Source organism: Clytia hemisphaerica, unplaced genomic scaffold (genome assembly GCF_902728285.1).
Source record: "Clytia hemisphaerica strain Z4C2 unplaced genomic scaffold, Clytia hemisphaerica genome assembly, whole genome shotgun sequence".
NCBI lineage: Eukaryota > Metazoa > Cnidaria > Hydrozoa > Leptothecata > Clytiidae > Clytia > Clytia hemisphaerica.
This window is the reverse complement of record NW_027103651.1, coordinates 396,893-414,228: the sequence shown is the minus strand read 5'-3', so window position 1 is coordinate 414,228 and position 17,336 is coordinate 396,893. Positions and strand designations below refer to the sequence as shown.

Sequence of the window (17,336 nt, the reverse complement as noted above, 5' to 3'; positions counted from 1 at the left end):
GGATTTTATGGTTAACAGTTTATAAATTTACACAAATTCATCTTTTATTCATTAGTCGGGTTGTTCAAGGTAAAGCAAGGTACGTATTCAGACGAGTACGTTGGAAAGATGCTTCATCTGCATATGATTAATTATTTCATGGGTCCGAGTCTTGGTCCTTTTCCTGAAACACCCATCTCGTCATACAACTTCACAAACATACGTGAGTAACACATTTTGTTAAAAGGTTTATCATTGTTTTTGGTAGGCTGGTGAATGAAAAATTAACTCCGGCGAATTCTACTTTAAGTAGATACCTTATCGGGGAAAAAATATTGGGGTTTTAATTGGTCGGGGAAAAATTTCGTCGGGGAAACATTTCGTCACCTGGAGGCATTTTCGTCACTTTTCCTCGACCAAAATTTCAAATTCGTCACTTTTCCCCGACCAAATTTACAATTTAGCCACTTCCACCCGACTAAATTATCCAAATGAATTGGTTCCCTTGACTAGCTCGAAAAAAGACCTTGTAATTCGACGTTTAAAGCACTAACTTCTGTAATTCAGGGTGTAAAAATTTGGGTTTGAATTTTAGTTGGAGGGGGGGGGTCGAGTAAAAGTTCTGGTCGGGGATAAAAAAATTGGGTAAACGTTTTGGTCGGGTGATAAAATGTCGGGTATAAATTTCGTCGGGGAAAAATTTCGTCACCCCCTCAAAATTTTCGTCCCTTTCCCCCGAAATTTTTTCCCCGATAAGGTATACAACATTGAAGCTTCACCAATATAGGCAACGTCATATCCTCCTTCGTTTCAAGCGTAAAACTCCTACTCTTTGGGATATGCGCACTGCACTTGTTTTGAATATTGAACTTCTCCGGATACATCGAATGCGCACTAAGGCCTAAAAGCCTAGATCTGTCTGTAGACTACACCAATATGACCATTTTAAACTTAAAAATGTCTTGTTATTTTTTGCATACACTTAACGCTCTCTAGTTCGACGTTCTACTTTTCGATATGCCCCGCCCATTATTCGATAATATTGAAAGTCACCATAAAAAAAGAAACTCCCTTACTCGATTAAAATTTATTTAATTTCCCTTATTGAAAAACGAAGTCAACTGTATTTTTAAATGTAAAACAGACATTTGAATTATCGAAAATACAAAAAACGTTGTTTAAAATTTCTTTTTATAGCCGGTGCCGTAAAAGCAACATTATACGAGAATTACTATGGTACTCTTGCTGGGTTCGATAGAGACGCCCTAACGCCAACACGATATGGGCGTTATGATAATTTTAAATCATTCAGTTATTTGGCGGAGCACTACATCATCATATTACAAACATATTTCGTACCCCCGTCCACTGGATTATATCAATTCATCCTAGTTTCGGATGATGATTCATACCTCTATCTTTCGACGGATGATTCAGCCAATAACAAATACAGGATCGTCCATAATCCAACTGCGCTCGGAGATACAGATTACAGGTTGGTATTGAAGAAAACATTTGTTTGTCTTCTTACGAGGGCTACGAAGCTTTTGATTTTGCAAATACTGAAAAATTTTGTGTCCTGATTTCCGAAATCACGTTAAAATCTTTCCATGATTTCACAATTTTAGCGATTTAACTTTTTCGGCTTGGTTTCTACAACCCAGCGGTAACTCCGATCTCGTAAAACAGCAAAAAAACTTAGATAGTCACGCATCTCTTTGAAAAAGTCCGAATCGCGCATCACGACTCACAAATCTTTGAAATCACGATCACGTTTTGACCTCTCATCACACAATCACGACTCGAATGAATTATGCATGACGTCATAAATCGTAAAATAGCTCTAACTCTATAAGTACATGTCGAATCTTTGTCAATTTTGGACCAAAGATGCATCTTAATAGTGACGAGCTTTTCAAAGAAATTTTTTTTTGAAAATGTTGATGACGTCAGCAAAAAATGCAAAAAATCGAAAAATGCAATTTTTTGCTGACGTCATCAAATTCTTTAAAATTGTTTTTCTTTTCAAAAAGTTAAATTTCAGTTAGATGCATCTTTGGTTCAAATTTGGAAAATATTGGACATGTATTTTTAATATTATAACGATTATACTATTCATGACGTCACCAAATTTGATCAAATTATGACGTCATGATTACAGTTTCTTTTATTATAGATTTTTGGGGTGATATTTAATTAGGTCACAACATGATTCAGAAACTTTAAGTTTAACTTTAACTTTATGTTATAGAGGTACTTTAGAGCCCTAAGTGGATCTCTGAATCTGGCTGCTATTGGCCGCAATCCTTTAAATAAAACTATTGCTATTTAGTCTGAATTGCAGACCTCTAAAAAACCCCAGGTATGTAGTATATAAGGAGCACGAAGCCGCACTGTTAATCGTTAACCCTTGGTAGCTTGAAAGCTTGAACTACCCTCTTATTTTTTCCTCAAATTTGGGCTTGGATTACCCTCTATCCCAAACCTTTTCTACTTAATTTAACTTTTCTTCTTTTTAAATAGTAAGAAATCGAGTCAAATCCAATTGGTTGAAGGAGAAAAATACTATATGGAGCTTGTCGGCAGAGAAGGAGTGATTGGCGATTTTTTTTTTGCCGGTGTTATTTTGCCGAACGGAGATCAAATTGTACCGATCACTTATCAGTACTTGGAGCATTATTTTTAGCTTACTTTATAGGATTAATGGGCTTTTCCAGAAAAAATTTGAATATGGGACGAAAATAAAAAGATAAAGTGTTTCCGGAATGCGGATGAAGGAAAAAAGCACTCATGCGGCCGGCCGGAAAAAGATTTTTTTTGCTATTTTTGATAACTTAAGATCATTGAAATAGAACTTTAAAGATAACTTTTATGTACAAACAGTATGAAATAAGCCCTGAAGACTAACATCTCAACTACTAACAAAAGTCTGCGGCCGGGTCAGAAAAATTTTATTTTTCACCTGGCCGGTTTCCGGAAACACTAATTTTTTTTATTTTCGCCTGGGGGCGGTGGAGGAAAACTTATGAAATTCACCCGCCAAACATTGTGACTTTTGACCTCCCGGAAACGCAGGTCTAACCCCTGGACAAGCATTTGATGACCCCATGGACAATCAAACATAGTAAACTAAAATTACCCCCAAAATAAGCAAGTTTACCCCTCGGACAACATTCTGTAGAATTTTCACTACCTCCCGGACACTATATCCTCCACTCACCACATTTTCTAGAAGAGCCCAATGCACCTTTTACATATATGCTTTAATAAAAAGCGGAAAAATTGCGAGGCGAGAAACCGAAAATGTCAGTTCGGTTATGATTATTTTATTGCAGGGGTTATTTTGCCGAACGGAGATCAAATTATATTAGTAGCTGGAAAGTTATGGCCATTCTGATATGTAATGAAAATTAATGGACGTGTTTTTAAGTGTTAGCTTATAGCTTTGGTTCTGTTCTTGGGTGAGTTAAAGGCATGTCCCAAATATATTTTGCGTGACGCGCACCGCTTCCCATTATTCCTTAACTCTCATATATAGCTCAAAATAATCGCATCAACGAGAGGATTTCGAATGAGTAAGATTCAAATGACGTCATTATTGAAAAAACGGCCATAACTTCAATTCTATTAATACAATCAACACCACATTTTGACTGGAGTTGTAAATTAACGATTGTGAAATATTTGTTAAAAAAATTTCAGAATATTTAAATGACGTCATTTGTTGTCGGGAAAAATTAAAAAACGTCAAAAAATGCTGACGTCATCATGAATTTTCAATTTTTTTTCATGAAATATTTCAAAATAAATAATCAACATCTCCAGTCAAAATTTTGCTTTGATTGTAGTAAGTTAAACGAAATTATCGCCTTTTTTCAAAAATGACGTCATTTAAATTGTCTTTTTGACGTGTTTTTTCGATGTATTTTATAATAACGTCAAAATCAGTTTTTGACCGATATCTTCAGATTGACTTAAGACCCAGCACTTTTTTTATATGTAGTTTTAGCGAGTTTGTAAAATAGATATTGTTTCCCGAAAATAATAGACCTTTTCATAAATTACGTTATACGAACATCACTTGCCTCGTTTAAAAAAATCATTTAATGTCTCAAGGGACATAATCACCATAGTAATTGTTTGAATACGAGGCAAGTGATGTTCGTGACGTATTTTATGAAAAGGTCTATTCGAAACTTATGTTTTACGCATACATAGAATGATGTGGAGATCGATTATATGTCCTATATACAATAATAACTAGTAATTTCCAATGAATTTGTTGGAGATAGGACACATTCAGTTCCCATTGACAATTATCAGATGAAAATTTTACTGGTTTTAAGAAAAAGGTGAAAAAAATTCATTTTGCCCTTTTTCAAAGCTCTGCAAGACATTTCCACCACACGTCACTGGAGGGCAAACTTTAGACTTTCGGAAGATAGTCACAATATTTAAGTATGTTATTAACATGGTAATGCTGTGACTTTAGTTTATTCTAACTTTCTTAAAGTAGAAATTTTGTAATTATTTGTTGATAGTTGTAATTTTCTCAAAAACGAAAACACCTGCATATGATAATTTGTCCTTGGCCTCACATTCCATGAATATTTTGACGTTGTTTTCTTGAGTGAAGTGTGGTCACGGATATAATCAAACCTGATAAAACCTTTACTAAAATTTTGATAATTTACTGTTCAATAACTTCAATAAAAGGGTAGTAAATTTAAAAAATCAACAACATGAACCTTCTGTTCAAACAACATTTATCAACAAAACAACTTCTTCAACAAAATTTATACTAAATAAAAGGCAAATGAAGAGATTGGCTTGTTCAAAAAAGGAGCTCATATAATCAATTGAATAGTATAAGTCTACATATAATACAGACTTTAAGGCTAAAGCCACAATCATGGAAATCAATACTACCCTACCAACTACATCTCTGATTACTTCAAATCTGGTAACTTTAGATAATACAAAAGAAGAACTTCATGTGAAGATTTCACGAATAATTGCATTAATTTTGACTTTCTTTGGAAGTATTAGTAACTGTCTCATCATATACTTTTTTACTCGTCGCCAAGACAACCAAAAGTCATCACTCAAAACCATTTCAACCTACAACGTCTGGTCAATCTTGTTAGCAATCACTGATTTGACCGTCTGTCTTATACAGTTCATCCGATTTAGTTTTCCAATGGTCGGAATACCAACTTTCCCAAACATGGTTGAAATTTTTGGACATGGAATTTGCGTTACAGTACACGTGTCTTGTTGGACTATATGCGCATTATCGTACGACCGCTATCGAGCTATTGTCTATCCCCTCAAGCCACGCCTGAAACTCAAACACATTATAGGGATATATTCTTTATTTTGGTTCATCGCTATACTTTTCAAATCAACAGCTGAAAGTTTGAATATGAATGCTCTTATCTCCCTAGCGTTTTACCATTTAATTTTCGAGACATCTATACCTATTATCTCCTTAAGGTATTATCTTGTACGGATTTCGAAAACCTTTAAACAGCGAGATGTGCTTGATAATGTCTCTGTCAAAGAACGAAACAAAAGAGCACTTAGTGTTTGCAAGCGCTTAATCTTATGTTATGTAGTCTGTATGGTCCCAGTCCGAGTGGTCATCCTAGTGGATCAAATGGTCGATTTTAAAATTAATTATGTAAGGACTTATTTTGACGGTCTGGTAGTACTGAACTCTTGTGTTAATGTGTTGGTTTATGTCAAACAAATACCTGCATTCAGATCTTTTCTTATGAAACCGTTCACACGACGCGCACGACAAGCTCACAATAAGGAAGCTTCCATGGAGTAAAAGATTTTTCCAATACATTTGAAAGTAATAACCAAAGATTTTTAGAGGATGTACCAGCAACACCGTCGTATTTATCTCTGTTAATAGCGAGATTATGTATCTGTAATTCTCTACGGCTATGGTTAAAGTAGCGAGGAAAATGGCGAGTAAGGCAAGTAATGGCGGGTGAAAGATATTTGACGTACGGCAACATTTCGCCTTTGGTGACGACCCGCATGGGCAGCAGTGGCGTTGTGGCAGGGGGGGCCGGGGGGGCCATGGCCCCCCCAGCGGAGCTTTTTTGAAGGGGCGCCGAAGAGCAAGGGGCGCCAAAAGAGATTTTTTTAAACGCCCCAATCTTAAAAATCATACTTTATGCGCCTTAAATTGCGCCCAGGACCAATTTTACTGAGATAATTTTAAAATACTTGCAATTTTTTTCGCTCGCTTCGCTCGCAATACAGTTAATTGGTAACTTTTTTGATATCTAGCTAATTTACAAGTTTTTTTTGTGTACAATATAGCATTATTAAATGTAAAGCTAACTGCGTCCCAAGACCAATCTGCTGACAACAATATTGAAATCATAAAACATCTATTTTTTCGCTCGCTTCGCTCGCATAACACATTGTTTCTTTAAGTTTCATTTCACTGTAGCAAGTGTCAAATTTGTCTATTTTTATTTAGTGATTTAGGGTATCTTGGCAGTTGATTTAAAAAAATTTTCTAGTCGGCCCCAACCATGGTGGGCCTGTTTTTCCCTTTTCCATTCATCAAAGATAATTCTACTTTTCTCCACTAAATATTTCTTTCCTCATTATGCCTAGGCAAATGAATTTGGTAAAAGTTTAGAAAAGGATGGGTGGGGACACCACTTTGAAAAATTGGAGGGGGGGGGCGCCATTTAAAAAAAATTGACTTTGGCCCCTCCAGAAAAATTTTCCCACAACGCCACTGATGGGCAGCACCGCAACCGTAGCCGTAGAATATCTCCGATACATAATCTCTCTTCAAATACGTTGTTTTGATGTTGTCGGGAGTCTCAAAGTAGCGCAGATGCAAAACAATAAGCACATGTTATTTTATAAGCATATTTAGGCTGAGATACTGCAAGGCAAAAATTTAAGCATGTACTAAGCATAACGATGAGCCTCGAAAAATATTTTCCTGGTTTGGCTTTTTTTGGCTGGGATTTTACGGATCTTTTGTAAATTTCCCTAAATTTTTGCTTGGGATAAGCATCCTTATAAGCATTTTCAGCCTTGTCAATCGCTCAACCTAAGTATCTTCGAGCCTGTTTTCACATTTCCGTATTCTTATTAAAAAAACATACAGGGAAGGGAGGAGTCAGCGAACAAGTGCTTACATATGCATATGATCAAATACACGCTTTTTATAAGAGTAATGTACTTTGATTGAGGGTCAAGTATTCTTAAGAATTTGATATTCTTAACGTATTCTTAATATTTTAGAGAAAGACTTCTTTTTTTTTTCTTCTTTTTTTTTGTAGCATAGTATTTGCATTGCAATGATAAAAAGATCTAAAAATAGTACAACGTAATTTTGCTTAATATTGATGATAAAGTAAAAATCTTTCCTAAACTCCTAAACTAAAAAACATTCGCAGGAGTAAAAAGAAGACATTACTGTCTTTTCACCTAACCCCTTGAAGCGAAGTTTGTTTATTTACAGACTAAGTAGTGAAAAAAAGTATAAATGTTATATAGTTTTATATATAATAATAAAAAGAGAAAAAGTAGAAGATAAAATGATTAACAAAGAGAGATTTCGAGTTTTTACGATAGTATTAAAAATATTTCTCAATGTCAAGATTCATTATATATTTTTTAGTTGATTTATTGAAACATAATTTAGATTTTTCTGTGCAGGATTTTTTGAGTTCTTTGCTAAGAACATTATTCCACATGAATGGACCCCGGTATTTGATTGCAAACCTTTTTACGGCTAATTTCGCGTCCTGTATTTTAAAAGCATTCTTTGAATATCTTGTTTGATATTTGTGTGATATTGTCGGGAATTGGGTTAAAAACGCTTTTGGGCAAGTCTTGGTTTTGACACTACCCATAAAAGAAATTGTTTGCAAGATATTTAATTGATAAATATTAAGTGCGCCCAATTCTTTGAAACGATGACTAATCGGAGCAAATTTGTTTACACCAAACATAATGCGCAATGCATGTTTTTGTTTACTATAGAGTTTTTTAAGACTAATTTTAAAAGTACTACCCCATATTATGTTGCAATAGTTAAGGTAGCTATGAATGAAAGCAAAGTATAGTTTTTTTAAGGAATCTATGTCTAGTACCTGTTTAGCTTTATATAAGATACCTATATTTTTAGAGATTTTATTTTCGATACTTGATATATGTTTATTCCAGTTTAGAGACTCATCAATTATTACTCCAAGAAAAGTTGTATCATACACACGTTTAATTTGAGTATTATTTATATAAAGGGGGGGTTTCACGATTCCGCAATTCCGCCAGTTTTTTCTCCAATTTCCGTCAAACCGTCATAAATTGAACCAAAATTCCGTCACCGAAAATTCCTTTGAAATTCAACATTTTTGTCGAAAATTCCGCAAATTTTGAATATCTTTTACCAATTCCGAAATTCCGCAAATTCTTTTGCTAAATTCCGTTTTTCCGCATTAAAATTGTCTAATTTTCCGTCTCCGTCAGAGAACCCAATTTCCGTAACTCCGTCTAAATTTTCGCCAAATTCCGCCACTCCGTCCGAAAAAAGGGCCGATTCCGCTCCTCCGCCAACCATGAAACCCCCCCTTATAAAGAGATGGTAACCTTAGGGGTAGGTCATCCACTTTATTTCGTTTGCAAAATAATATATATTTGGTCTTTTTAACATTTAAGGATAGTTTATTGGCAATAAACCACTCGTTTATAAGGGTTAATTCATTATTTACGATTTCGAAAAGTGTTTTTAGATTTTTGTTTGAGCAAAATAAGTTTGTGTCGTCAGCAGTGGCGTTGTGGCAGGGGGGGCCAGGGGGGCCATGGCCCCCCAGCGGAGCTTTTCTGAAGGGGCGCCGAAGAGCAAGGGGCGCCAAAAGAGATTTTTTTAAACGCCCCAATCTTAAAAATCATACTTTATGCGCCTTAAATTGCGCCCAGGACCAATTTTACTGAGATAATTTTAAAATACTTGCAATTTTTTTCGCTCGCTTTGCTCGCAATACAGTTAATTGGTAACTTCTTTGCAATCTAGCTAATTTACAAGTTTTTTTGTGTATAATATAGCATTATTAAATGAAAATCTAACTGCGCCCCAAGACCAATATGCTGACAACAATATTGAAATCATAAAACATCAATTTTTTTCGCTCGCTTCGCTCGCATAACACAATGTTTCTTTAAGTTTCTTTTCACTCTAGCAAGTGTCAAATTTGTCTATTTTTATTTAGTGATTTAGGGTATCTTGGCAGTTGATTTTAAAAATTTTTCTAGTCGGCCCCAACCATGGCAGGGCCTGTTTTCCCCTTTTCCATTCATCAAAAATAAATCTACTCTTCTCCACTAAATATTTCCTTCCTCATTATGCCTAGGCAAATGAATTTAGTAAAAATTTAGAAAATGGTGGGTGGGGACACCACTTTGGAAAATTGGAGGGGGGGGGGCGCCATTTAAAAAAGATTGACTTTGGCCCCTCCAGAAAAATTTTCCCACAACGCCACTGGTCGTCAGCAAACAGTATAAAGTCAAGTATGTTAGATGCATTGTGGAGGTCGTTCACGTAGATGAGAAAAAGTAGTGGTCCTAGTATGGATCCCTGTGGGACACCACACTCAACTGCTTTTGGTGTTGTAGTCAAGTCTCCGTATGATACACATTGTTTACGTCCTGTCAAATAGTTTTTGAACCAGTCTAAGTTTTTGTCAGTTACTCCGTATCGTTCAAGTTTAGCAGTCAGTATGTGATGGTCAACAGTATCAAAGGCCTTTGATAGGTCAATGAAGAAAGATACCAATAGTGAATTCATTTTTTTCAAAAGAGTCAGCAATCCCGTCTATTAGTCCTAGTACACTTTTTTTTTTTATAAGAACAATTTTATAAGAACAATGAGGCTCAAAAATGCCAAAAAATAAAAACAATTTAAGAACAATCCTGAGCCTGGAGTTGCTGAGTTTTAGGTAAAATAGGGGCCAAATTAATGAAATTAGGGTTCAAACCCAAAAATACCCCCAAATTTGCCCTAAAAATAAGAACAGGATAAGAACAATTTGAGGCTCGAAGTGCCAAAAAAATAAGAACAGCCGAGCCTCAACAAAAATTTACTGGTTCTTATAAAAAAAAAAAAGTGTAGTGCATGTTCTGTAGAGTGTCTTTCTAGACATCTTATGTGAATAATTCTAATCTACGTATACTATATCTCTTTTGTTAATTAATTTGTGTCAATTTTGTTTTCCCATTTTTTGAAAAATGACAGTTTTATTCTTATTGACTAAATCTTATACTAGCAATTAGCCATGGCTAAAAAAAGCCCCGCAGAGGCGCAAAGCATACCCAACCCGGAGGAACCAGTACTAAAAAAACTCAAAAGAAAGTACATTTGAAATAGCCATTTGGTCAAGCCAATCTTGCACTTATTTCTACCATATGTGTAGATATGTAGAATCCGTAAATCTACCATATGTGTAGATATGTAGAATCCGTAAATCTACCATATGTGTAGATATTAGAATCCGTAAACCATAGTGTAATTTAGAAGCCGTAAATCTACCATATGTGTAGATATATAAAAATACCATATGTGAATATCTACCATATGTATAATCTACCATAGTGTAGATATGTAAAGCCGTAAATCTACCATATGTGTAGATGTAATATCCGTAATCTACATATGTGTAAGTAAATCCCATATAGAATCCGTAAATCTGTAGATATGAATCCGTTAAATCTACCATATGTGTAGATATGTCGAATCCGTAATCTACCATATTGTAAATCCGTAAATCTACCATATAGTAAATCCGTAATATTACCCTATGTGTAGTAATTATATGTAGATATAGATCCGTAAATCTACCATATGTAGATCTATAGAATCCGTAATCTACCATATGTGATATGTAATCCGTAAATTAATATTTGTATATATTAGAATCCGTAATCTACCATCTGTGTAGATATCTATCATAGTGTAGATATGTAAAAATCCGTAAATCTACCATATGTGTAGATATGTAGAATCCGTAAATCTACCATATGTGTAGATATGTAGAATCCGTAAATCTACCATATGTGTAGATATGTAAAAATCCGTAAATCTACCATATGTGTAGATATGTAGAATCCGTAAATCTACAATATGTGTAGATATGTAGAATCCGTAAATCTACCATATGTGTAGTTATGTAGAATCCGTAAATCTACCATATTTGTATATATTAGAATCCGTAAATCTACCATATGTGTAGATATGTAGAAGCCGTAAATCTATCATATGTGTAGATATGTAAAAATCCGTAAATCTACCATATGTGTAGATATTAGAATCCGTTAATCTACCATATGTGTAGATATGTAGAATCCGTAAATCTACCATATGTGTAGATATAGTAGAATCCGTAAATCTACAATATGTGTAGATATGTAGAATCCGTAAATCTACCATATATGTAGATATGTAGAATCCGTAAATCTACCATATGTGTAGATATGTAGAATCCGTAAATCTACCATATGTGTAGATATTAGAATCCGTAAATCTACCATATGTGTAGATAGTAGAATCCGTAAATCTACTATATGTGTAGATATGTAGAATCCGTAAATCTACCATATGTGTAGATATGTAGAATCCGTAAATCTACCATATGTGTAATATGAATCCGTAAATCCGTATCGAATCTACAATGTGTAGATATAGAATCCGTAAATCTACCATATGTGTAGATATGTAGAATCCGTAAATCTACCATATGTGTAGATATGTAAAAATCCGTAAATCTACCATATGTGTAGATATTAGAATCCGTAAATCTACCATATGTGTAGATATTAAGAATCCGTAAATCTTCCATATGTGTAGATATGTAAAAATCCGTAAATCTACCATATGTGTAGATATGTAAAAATCCGTAAATCTACCATATGTGTAGATATTAGAATCCGTAAATCTACCATATTTGTAGATATGTAGAATCCGTAAATCTACCATATGTGTAAATATTAGAATCCGTAAATCTACCATATGTGTAGATAGAATCCGTAAATCCTACCACCATATGTAGATATCCGTAGATCCGTAAATCTACCATATGTGTAGAATAGAAAAACCGTTAAATATCCGTAAATCTACCATAGATGTAGATAATCCGTAAATCTACCATATATGTTCCGTATTATCTAAATAGTAAATCCGTAAAATCTACCATATGTGTAGATATGTAGAATCCGTAAATCTACCATATATGTGTATAGATCCGTAATGTAATCGAATATGTTAGATCTGTATGTAGAATTGTAGAATCCGTAAATCTACCATATGTGTAGATATGTAGAATCCGTAAATCTACCATATGTGTAAATATGTAAAAATCCGTAAATCTACCAACTGTGTAGATATGTAGCATCCGTAAATCTACAATATGTGTAGATATGTAGAATCCGTAAATCTACCATATGTGTAGAGATATGTAGAATCCGTAAATCTACCATATGTGTAGAGATATATAGAATCCATAAATCTACCATATGTGTAGATATGTAAAAATCCGTAAATCTACCATATGTGTAGATATGTAGAATCCGTAAATCTACCATACGTACCGTGAAAAGCACAGCTCAAAATCATATATTTACGCTGTACCGACGAATCGAGATTCTATTCATCACGCAATCAACGAAGACAAAAGTAACCATGACGACCATCCAAGATCTTGGATGAGGTTCAAAGTTGATATTTTTATTCCCGTCGTTGAAAACACAACTTACAAAAAGTCATCAATGCTTTGTAAAAAGAGTCAGTGATAGAGAATCATAACATAAATCTGTCTATTATTTCGATTCAATTAAAGTGACATTTCCATAATTAAAAGTTTAGTAATTACTATTATACATTTGGGGATCATATAAAAGATTTCTTTCGAAATAAACTCATTTCAATTACACTTGGAGGTTTCTGGGGAATTCGTAAATAGTAAACTGCATAATGATACAGTCTGCTAGACATTAATATGGTAATATTTGCTCTTCATCTTTGATTTTTTGTACAGTGATTAGATTGACACATGCGCGATAGAATTTCTATTATTTGTCTTCAGAGGTTAATATATTTTTTGAAAACTTAACCTCTGATACTCAGGGTATACCATACGTGTAGTTATGTAGAATCCGTAAATCTACCATATGTGTAGATATGTAAAATCCGTAATAATCTACCATATTCGTAGATATGTAGAATCCGTAAATCTACCATATGTGTAGATATGTAGAAATTACCGTAAATCTACGTGTGTAATAATAAGCTTTTCTTAGAAGCTTGAAATGTTTTGTCCCAGTCTGGAATTCAGGTAACTAAGGCTGAAAATCTTTGGCGCAAATGTTTCAAGGGACATAATCACAATGGTGATTTTTTAAATACGAGGCAAGGGATGTTTGTGACGTAATTTATGAAAAGGCCTATTTTATCTCATTTTGAGCCTTAAGCCTCCTCGTTTTTACGGTTGTTCCGCCGGGTTTGGCCGTCTGATTGGAAGAGAGAAGACTAGTAAATCCGATCAACCGTGTTTTATAAAACTTTGGTCTCGTTTCTGCGTTTGCCAAAAAGCTTTATTAATATTTACGGATATATTTACATCCACACATGATAAACTATGTAATTCGAATATTTTTAATTCTATTAGTCGTGTAAATTGGAAAAAATTAAATGAATAATGGTGTTTTTTTTCATTTCATCATGGATACACCCCCTTCTCACAGACCCGGTAGGATCTTTTCAGCCAGTGGGGGTAAAAATAACGGATTGAAACTGGCTGGGAATTGATATACCCATATTTTTCATGGCTGAGGGGATAGAAATTCTTTTGTTTTCAAGCCAGAAAGTTCAGTGAGGATGGGAAAAAATAGGATAATAGACCAGCGTCCGAGATTCAAGAAAGGCCTTAAAAATGGTTTTCGTAGGGTACTCCTTAGATCAGGGCAATATTTTGATATTATGCCTTTCGAATTTCCTGCAGTTTTCGAGTGAATCGATTTTTAGTTAGTCGATAGAAGTTAACAAGGGTCCCCCCCTTACTAACGGTTTTTTCGAAGTCTGGAAATCAAATATCTGAGTCTACTAACGGATTCAGCGTGAAAAGTAGATAAAGGGGTTATTTATTAAGTTTCGACTACCTAGTGCCGAGGTTCTTCTGGGAGTAGTTTTAGAAACAATCATTCCCACAGCTGGATAACCCTGAATTAGTAGTATCCGAAAATATTCAGAATTATTGATATTTTTTGCTGAGTCACCAGTTTTTCAGCAGTTTTACCCATCTTAAAAATGAAATATTTCATGATCGGAACATCGAAAGTTAATAAAACATACCATTTTCGGATACTACTAATTCAACCCTATTAGGAGAATAATATCAAAAATTTGCCCTGATCTAAGGGGTGCCCTACGAAGTGACATAATTCACTACCTCGGCCGCTGGTCTGTAATGTGATGACAGTGGAGACAAAAAAAATTGGAGTATACACTATCTGCACCCCAAAATGTCGGTAAATTTTGTTTTTTTTAATGGTGAAGAACTAGGCGCTCGGAAACCCAAAACTTGATAGAAAATTTAACTCTTTTTTTCGGAAATACCTTCGGTTGATGGGGAAAATGGGCAAATCAAGGGAATAATCAACATTAAAATTAATCACACACTTATAGAGGCTATCCATTACAAAAGTTTTCAGGCAGTACACATACTGAATAAGTTTTAGCGGCCGTCAAACTAAAAACCTACATTTTGAGGTTCACCTACATTTTGGGGTGCAGACAGTGTAATTTTCCACAGGGGCGATATTTTGGTAAATTTTTATCCAGTGAAAAAGGGTCCCAGTGGGTCGGTGAGAAGGGGGTGTATGGATATTCTGAACTTTTTGGAAAAATCGTCCTCCTAAAGTATTCTTAGAATCAAAACCTATCCTAGGTTTGAAGCGAGAAATGGCATTTTTTATTGCTTGAGCCTAATGAGGAATGATTGGCAATTTACAGCATAAAATGCTAAAAATTGGCATTCTAAGGTTCAGCTGTCAAATTCCATGATGGTGATATTCTTAGCATATTCTTAATCTTAATTTTGTGTCTAATTTCATAAATTATATTCTTATAAATAAAAAGCCTGTACCCACCTTAGACTCTTCTTAACTGCAAGAAGAAGAAATATACATAATTACACCTGCTAGTAAACCTAAGGGAATGGTCAGAAAGTATCTACTAGGGTGGTGTGAAGGATATTTTCAAATATTCCAAAAAGAATTTGAGCCCCCCCCCTTTGATATCCTCGAAAAAAATAAAGTTGGACCCCCTCCTAATATAGAACCCCCCCTCTAAAGACATGAATTTTTTTGAGAATTGGGGGAAAGACTTTTGACACCCCCCCCCCCTAGTAGATACTTTCTGACATCCCGGGGGGGTACTAGGGTTGCGAGCTGACGGGGGGGGTGCCGCCCGACTTTCGAACTTTGGACCCTTACCGGGACTAAAAAAGAGAAAAGCAAGGAAAATTTTGGGAATTTTACGACCCTTAGCGGGACAAATTTGACCAATTTTGACCAAATTTCGATCTTTCAGGGGGTAAAAAGTTGAAATTTTCCTATTTTTCCGACCCTTAGTGGGACTGAAATTTGATTTTCTGATTTTTTCGACCCTTAGCGGGACTTTGGAAGTCCAAAAAAGGTACCCTTAAGGGCGGCACATACCGTACCCTCCATTTGCCTAAGTACCCCTACCCCCGCCCCACCCCCCCCCCGGGTCTGACATTTCCTTAAAGGCCATTAAGATACTCCAAAGATTTTTCCCCTAAGTCATTTTTGGATACATAACAGGTCGATCGGTGTGAAAGACAAAATAATAGTGAAAATATATGGAATGGAATTAGAAGATGGCTCAAGATTTTCTCTCAAAAAAACATGTACCGCTGTGAGTTTATTTTAGAAATATCAATAAAGGTATTATGAATTTCTAATCTCCTCATTATAATTTTTCCACAAATGGAATGGTTCCAATTTCATAAATGGTTATATCTGGGATGTGAGAGTTCAAGAAGATATCGAAGGTGACAGAACTGCTTATTATTACGATTTTAGCGGTACTAGTAGCTACACTTCTTTTTTAAAAGAAAACCAGTAAATTTTGGCGTGGCTTAGCAAATCTTTTTAACATTTTGGCCTAAAATTAATTTGTTATTATCCTATTCTTATTTCGGGATGAGATGGAGTTTTTACAAGCTCTTATTTGATTTGGTTGGTCGTTAACCAGTAATAAAACAATTTGGTTACTTTTTCTAAAGAATGCGTCATTTTTATTACTTCATATGACCAATTATTAAAGTATCTTATAAAAACTCCATTTCATCTGCTTATTTCTAGGGCAAAAATGTGGTCACAAACTCGACCATCAATTTAGCCTTTTTATGATCAGCGTTGTTCTTTAATTCTTATTTTTGAACATCTTTGTTCTTATAAAATTCTTATTGTAAAGAGCGTAATTAGCCATATTCATACTAGGCTTTAAGGGTGGATCAGAACTAGAGGGGAAGGGGGGGGGGCTTTTTAGGTACCGCCCCTCAACTTTTTACTGTCAATGATGTCATCATGCTCAAGGTGTGAATTTAATTTTAGGTGTCGGGAGTCAGCTCTCTCTCTCAAATTCGAACCTTCATAATTCACAGAATATGTCATGTCAAAAGCTCTACTATTTCAGGAGTTACATTAGTTTCACCACCGAATAGAAACCCCCCCCCCTCGCTCCTAGTACGAATAGGGTTAAGTAGGCAATCTATATTAACCCGACCTCGACCTCGACCCTTGAAAAAGGCCGACCCTTGACCCTTGGAAGAAAGCCGACCCTCGACAAAAATACAATAAAAAGCCGACCCTGGGTAAAAAAATGCTTTAGGGACTTTTATAAGAATTTATAAGTTGGCTTTTTTCCAAGGGTCGAGGGTCGGCCTTTTTCAAGGGTCAGGGTCGAGGTCGTGGTCGGGTTAATATAGATTGCTGGTTAAGTAGATTGAAACGTACATGAGTGCTCAAAGAGACAAGTTGTAAGTGAAGAGCAAATTAATTTCCAAAAAAATGAAAGCCAATGACACGAATCTTCATTTCTAGATTTAATTTTCTTGAAAAATGGTAGTTTGTTTTGAAAAAAAAAATTACAAAAATAATTTCCGCAAAAATTAATCTCTTTACCTACGGGTGTAAATTACTAGTAGTTGGATAGAGTCACGAGTGAGTTCACAAATTTAATGAAAAAATATATAACACAGGGAAATTATTCTTGAAATTTGATTTAAAGCTGAGGC

At 34.9% G+C, this 17,336-nt stretch overlaps 1 protein-coding gene across 1 annotated transcript in view; it reads left to right on the top strand.

Annotated features, from left to right (window-relative positions):
* Positions 1-2,665, top strand: part of LOC136803132 (uncharacterized) — a 50,907-nt gene extending 48,242 nt beyond the window's left edge. The window contains exons 6-8 of the mRNA XM_067059882.1: positions 56-202; positions 1,177-1,474; positions 2,503-2,665. Coding sequence (XP_066915983.1) covers positions 56-202; positions 1,177-1,474; positions 2,503-2,665 — 608 coding nt within the window. The remainder of the gene's footprint in view (positions 1-55; positions 203-1,176; positions 1,475-2,502) is intronic.
* The last annotated feature ends 14,671 nt before the right edge of the window (positions 2,666-17,336 follow it).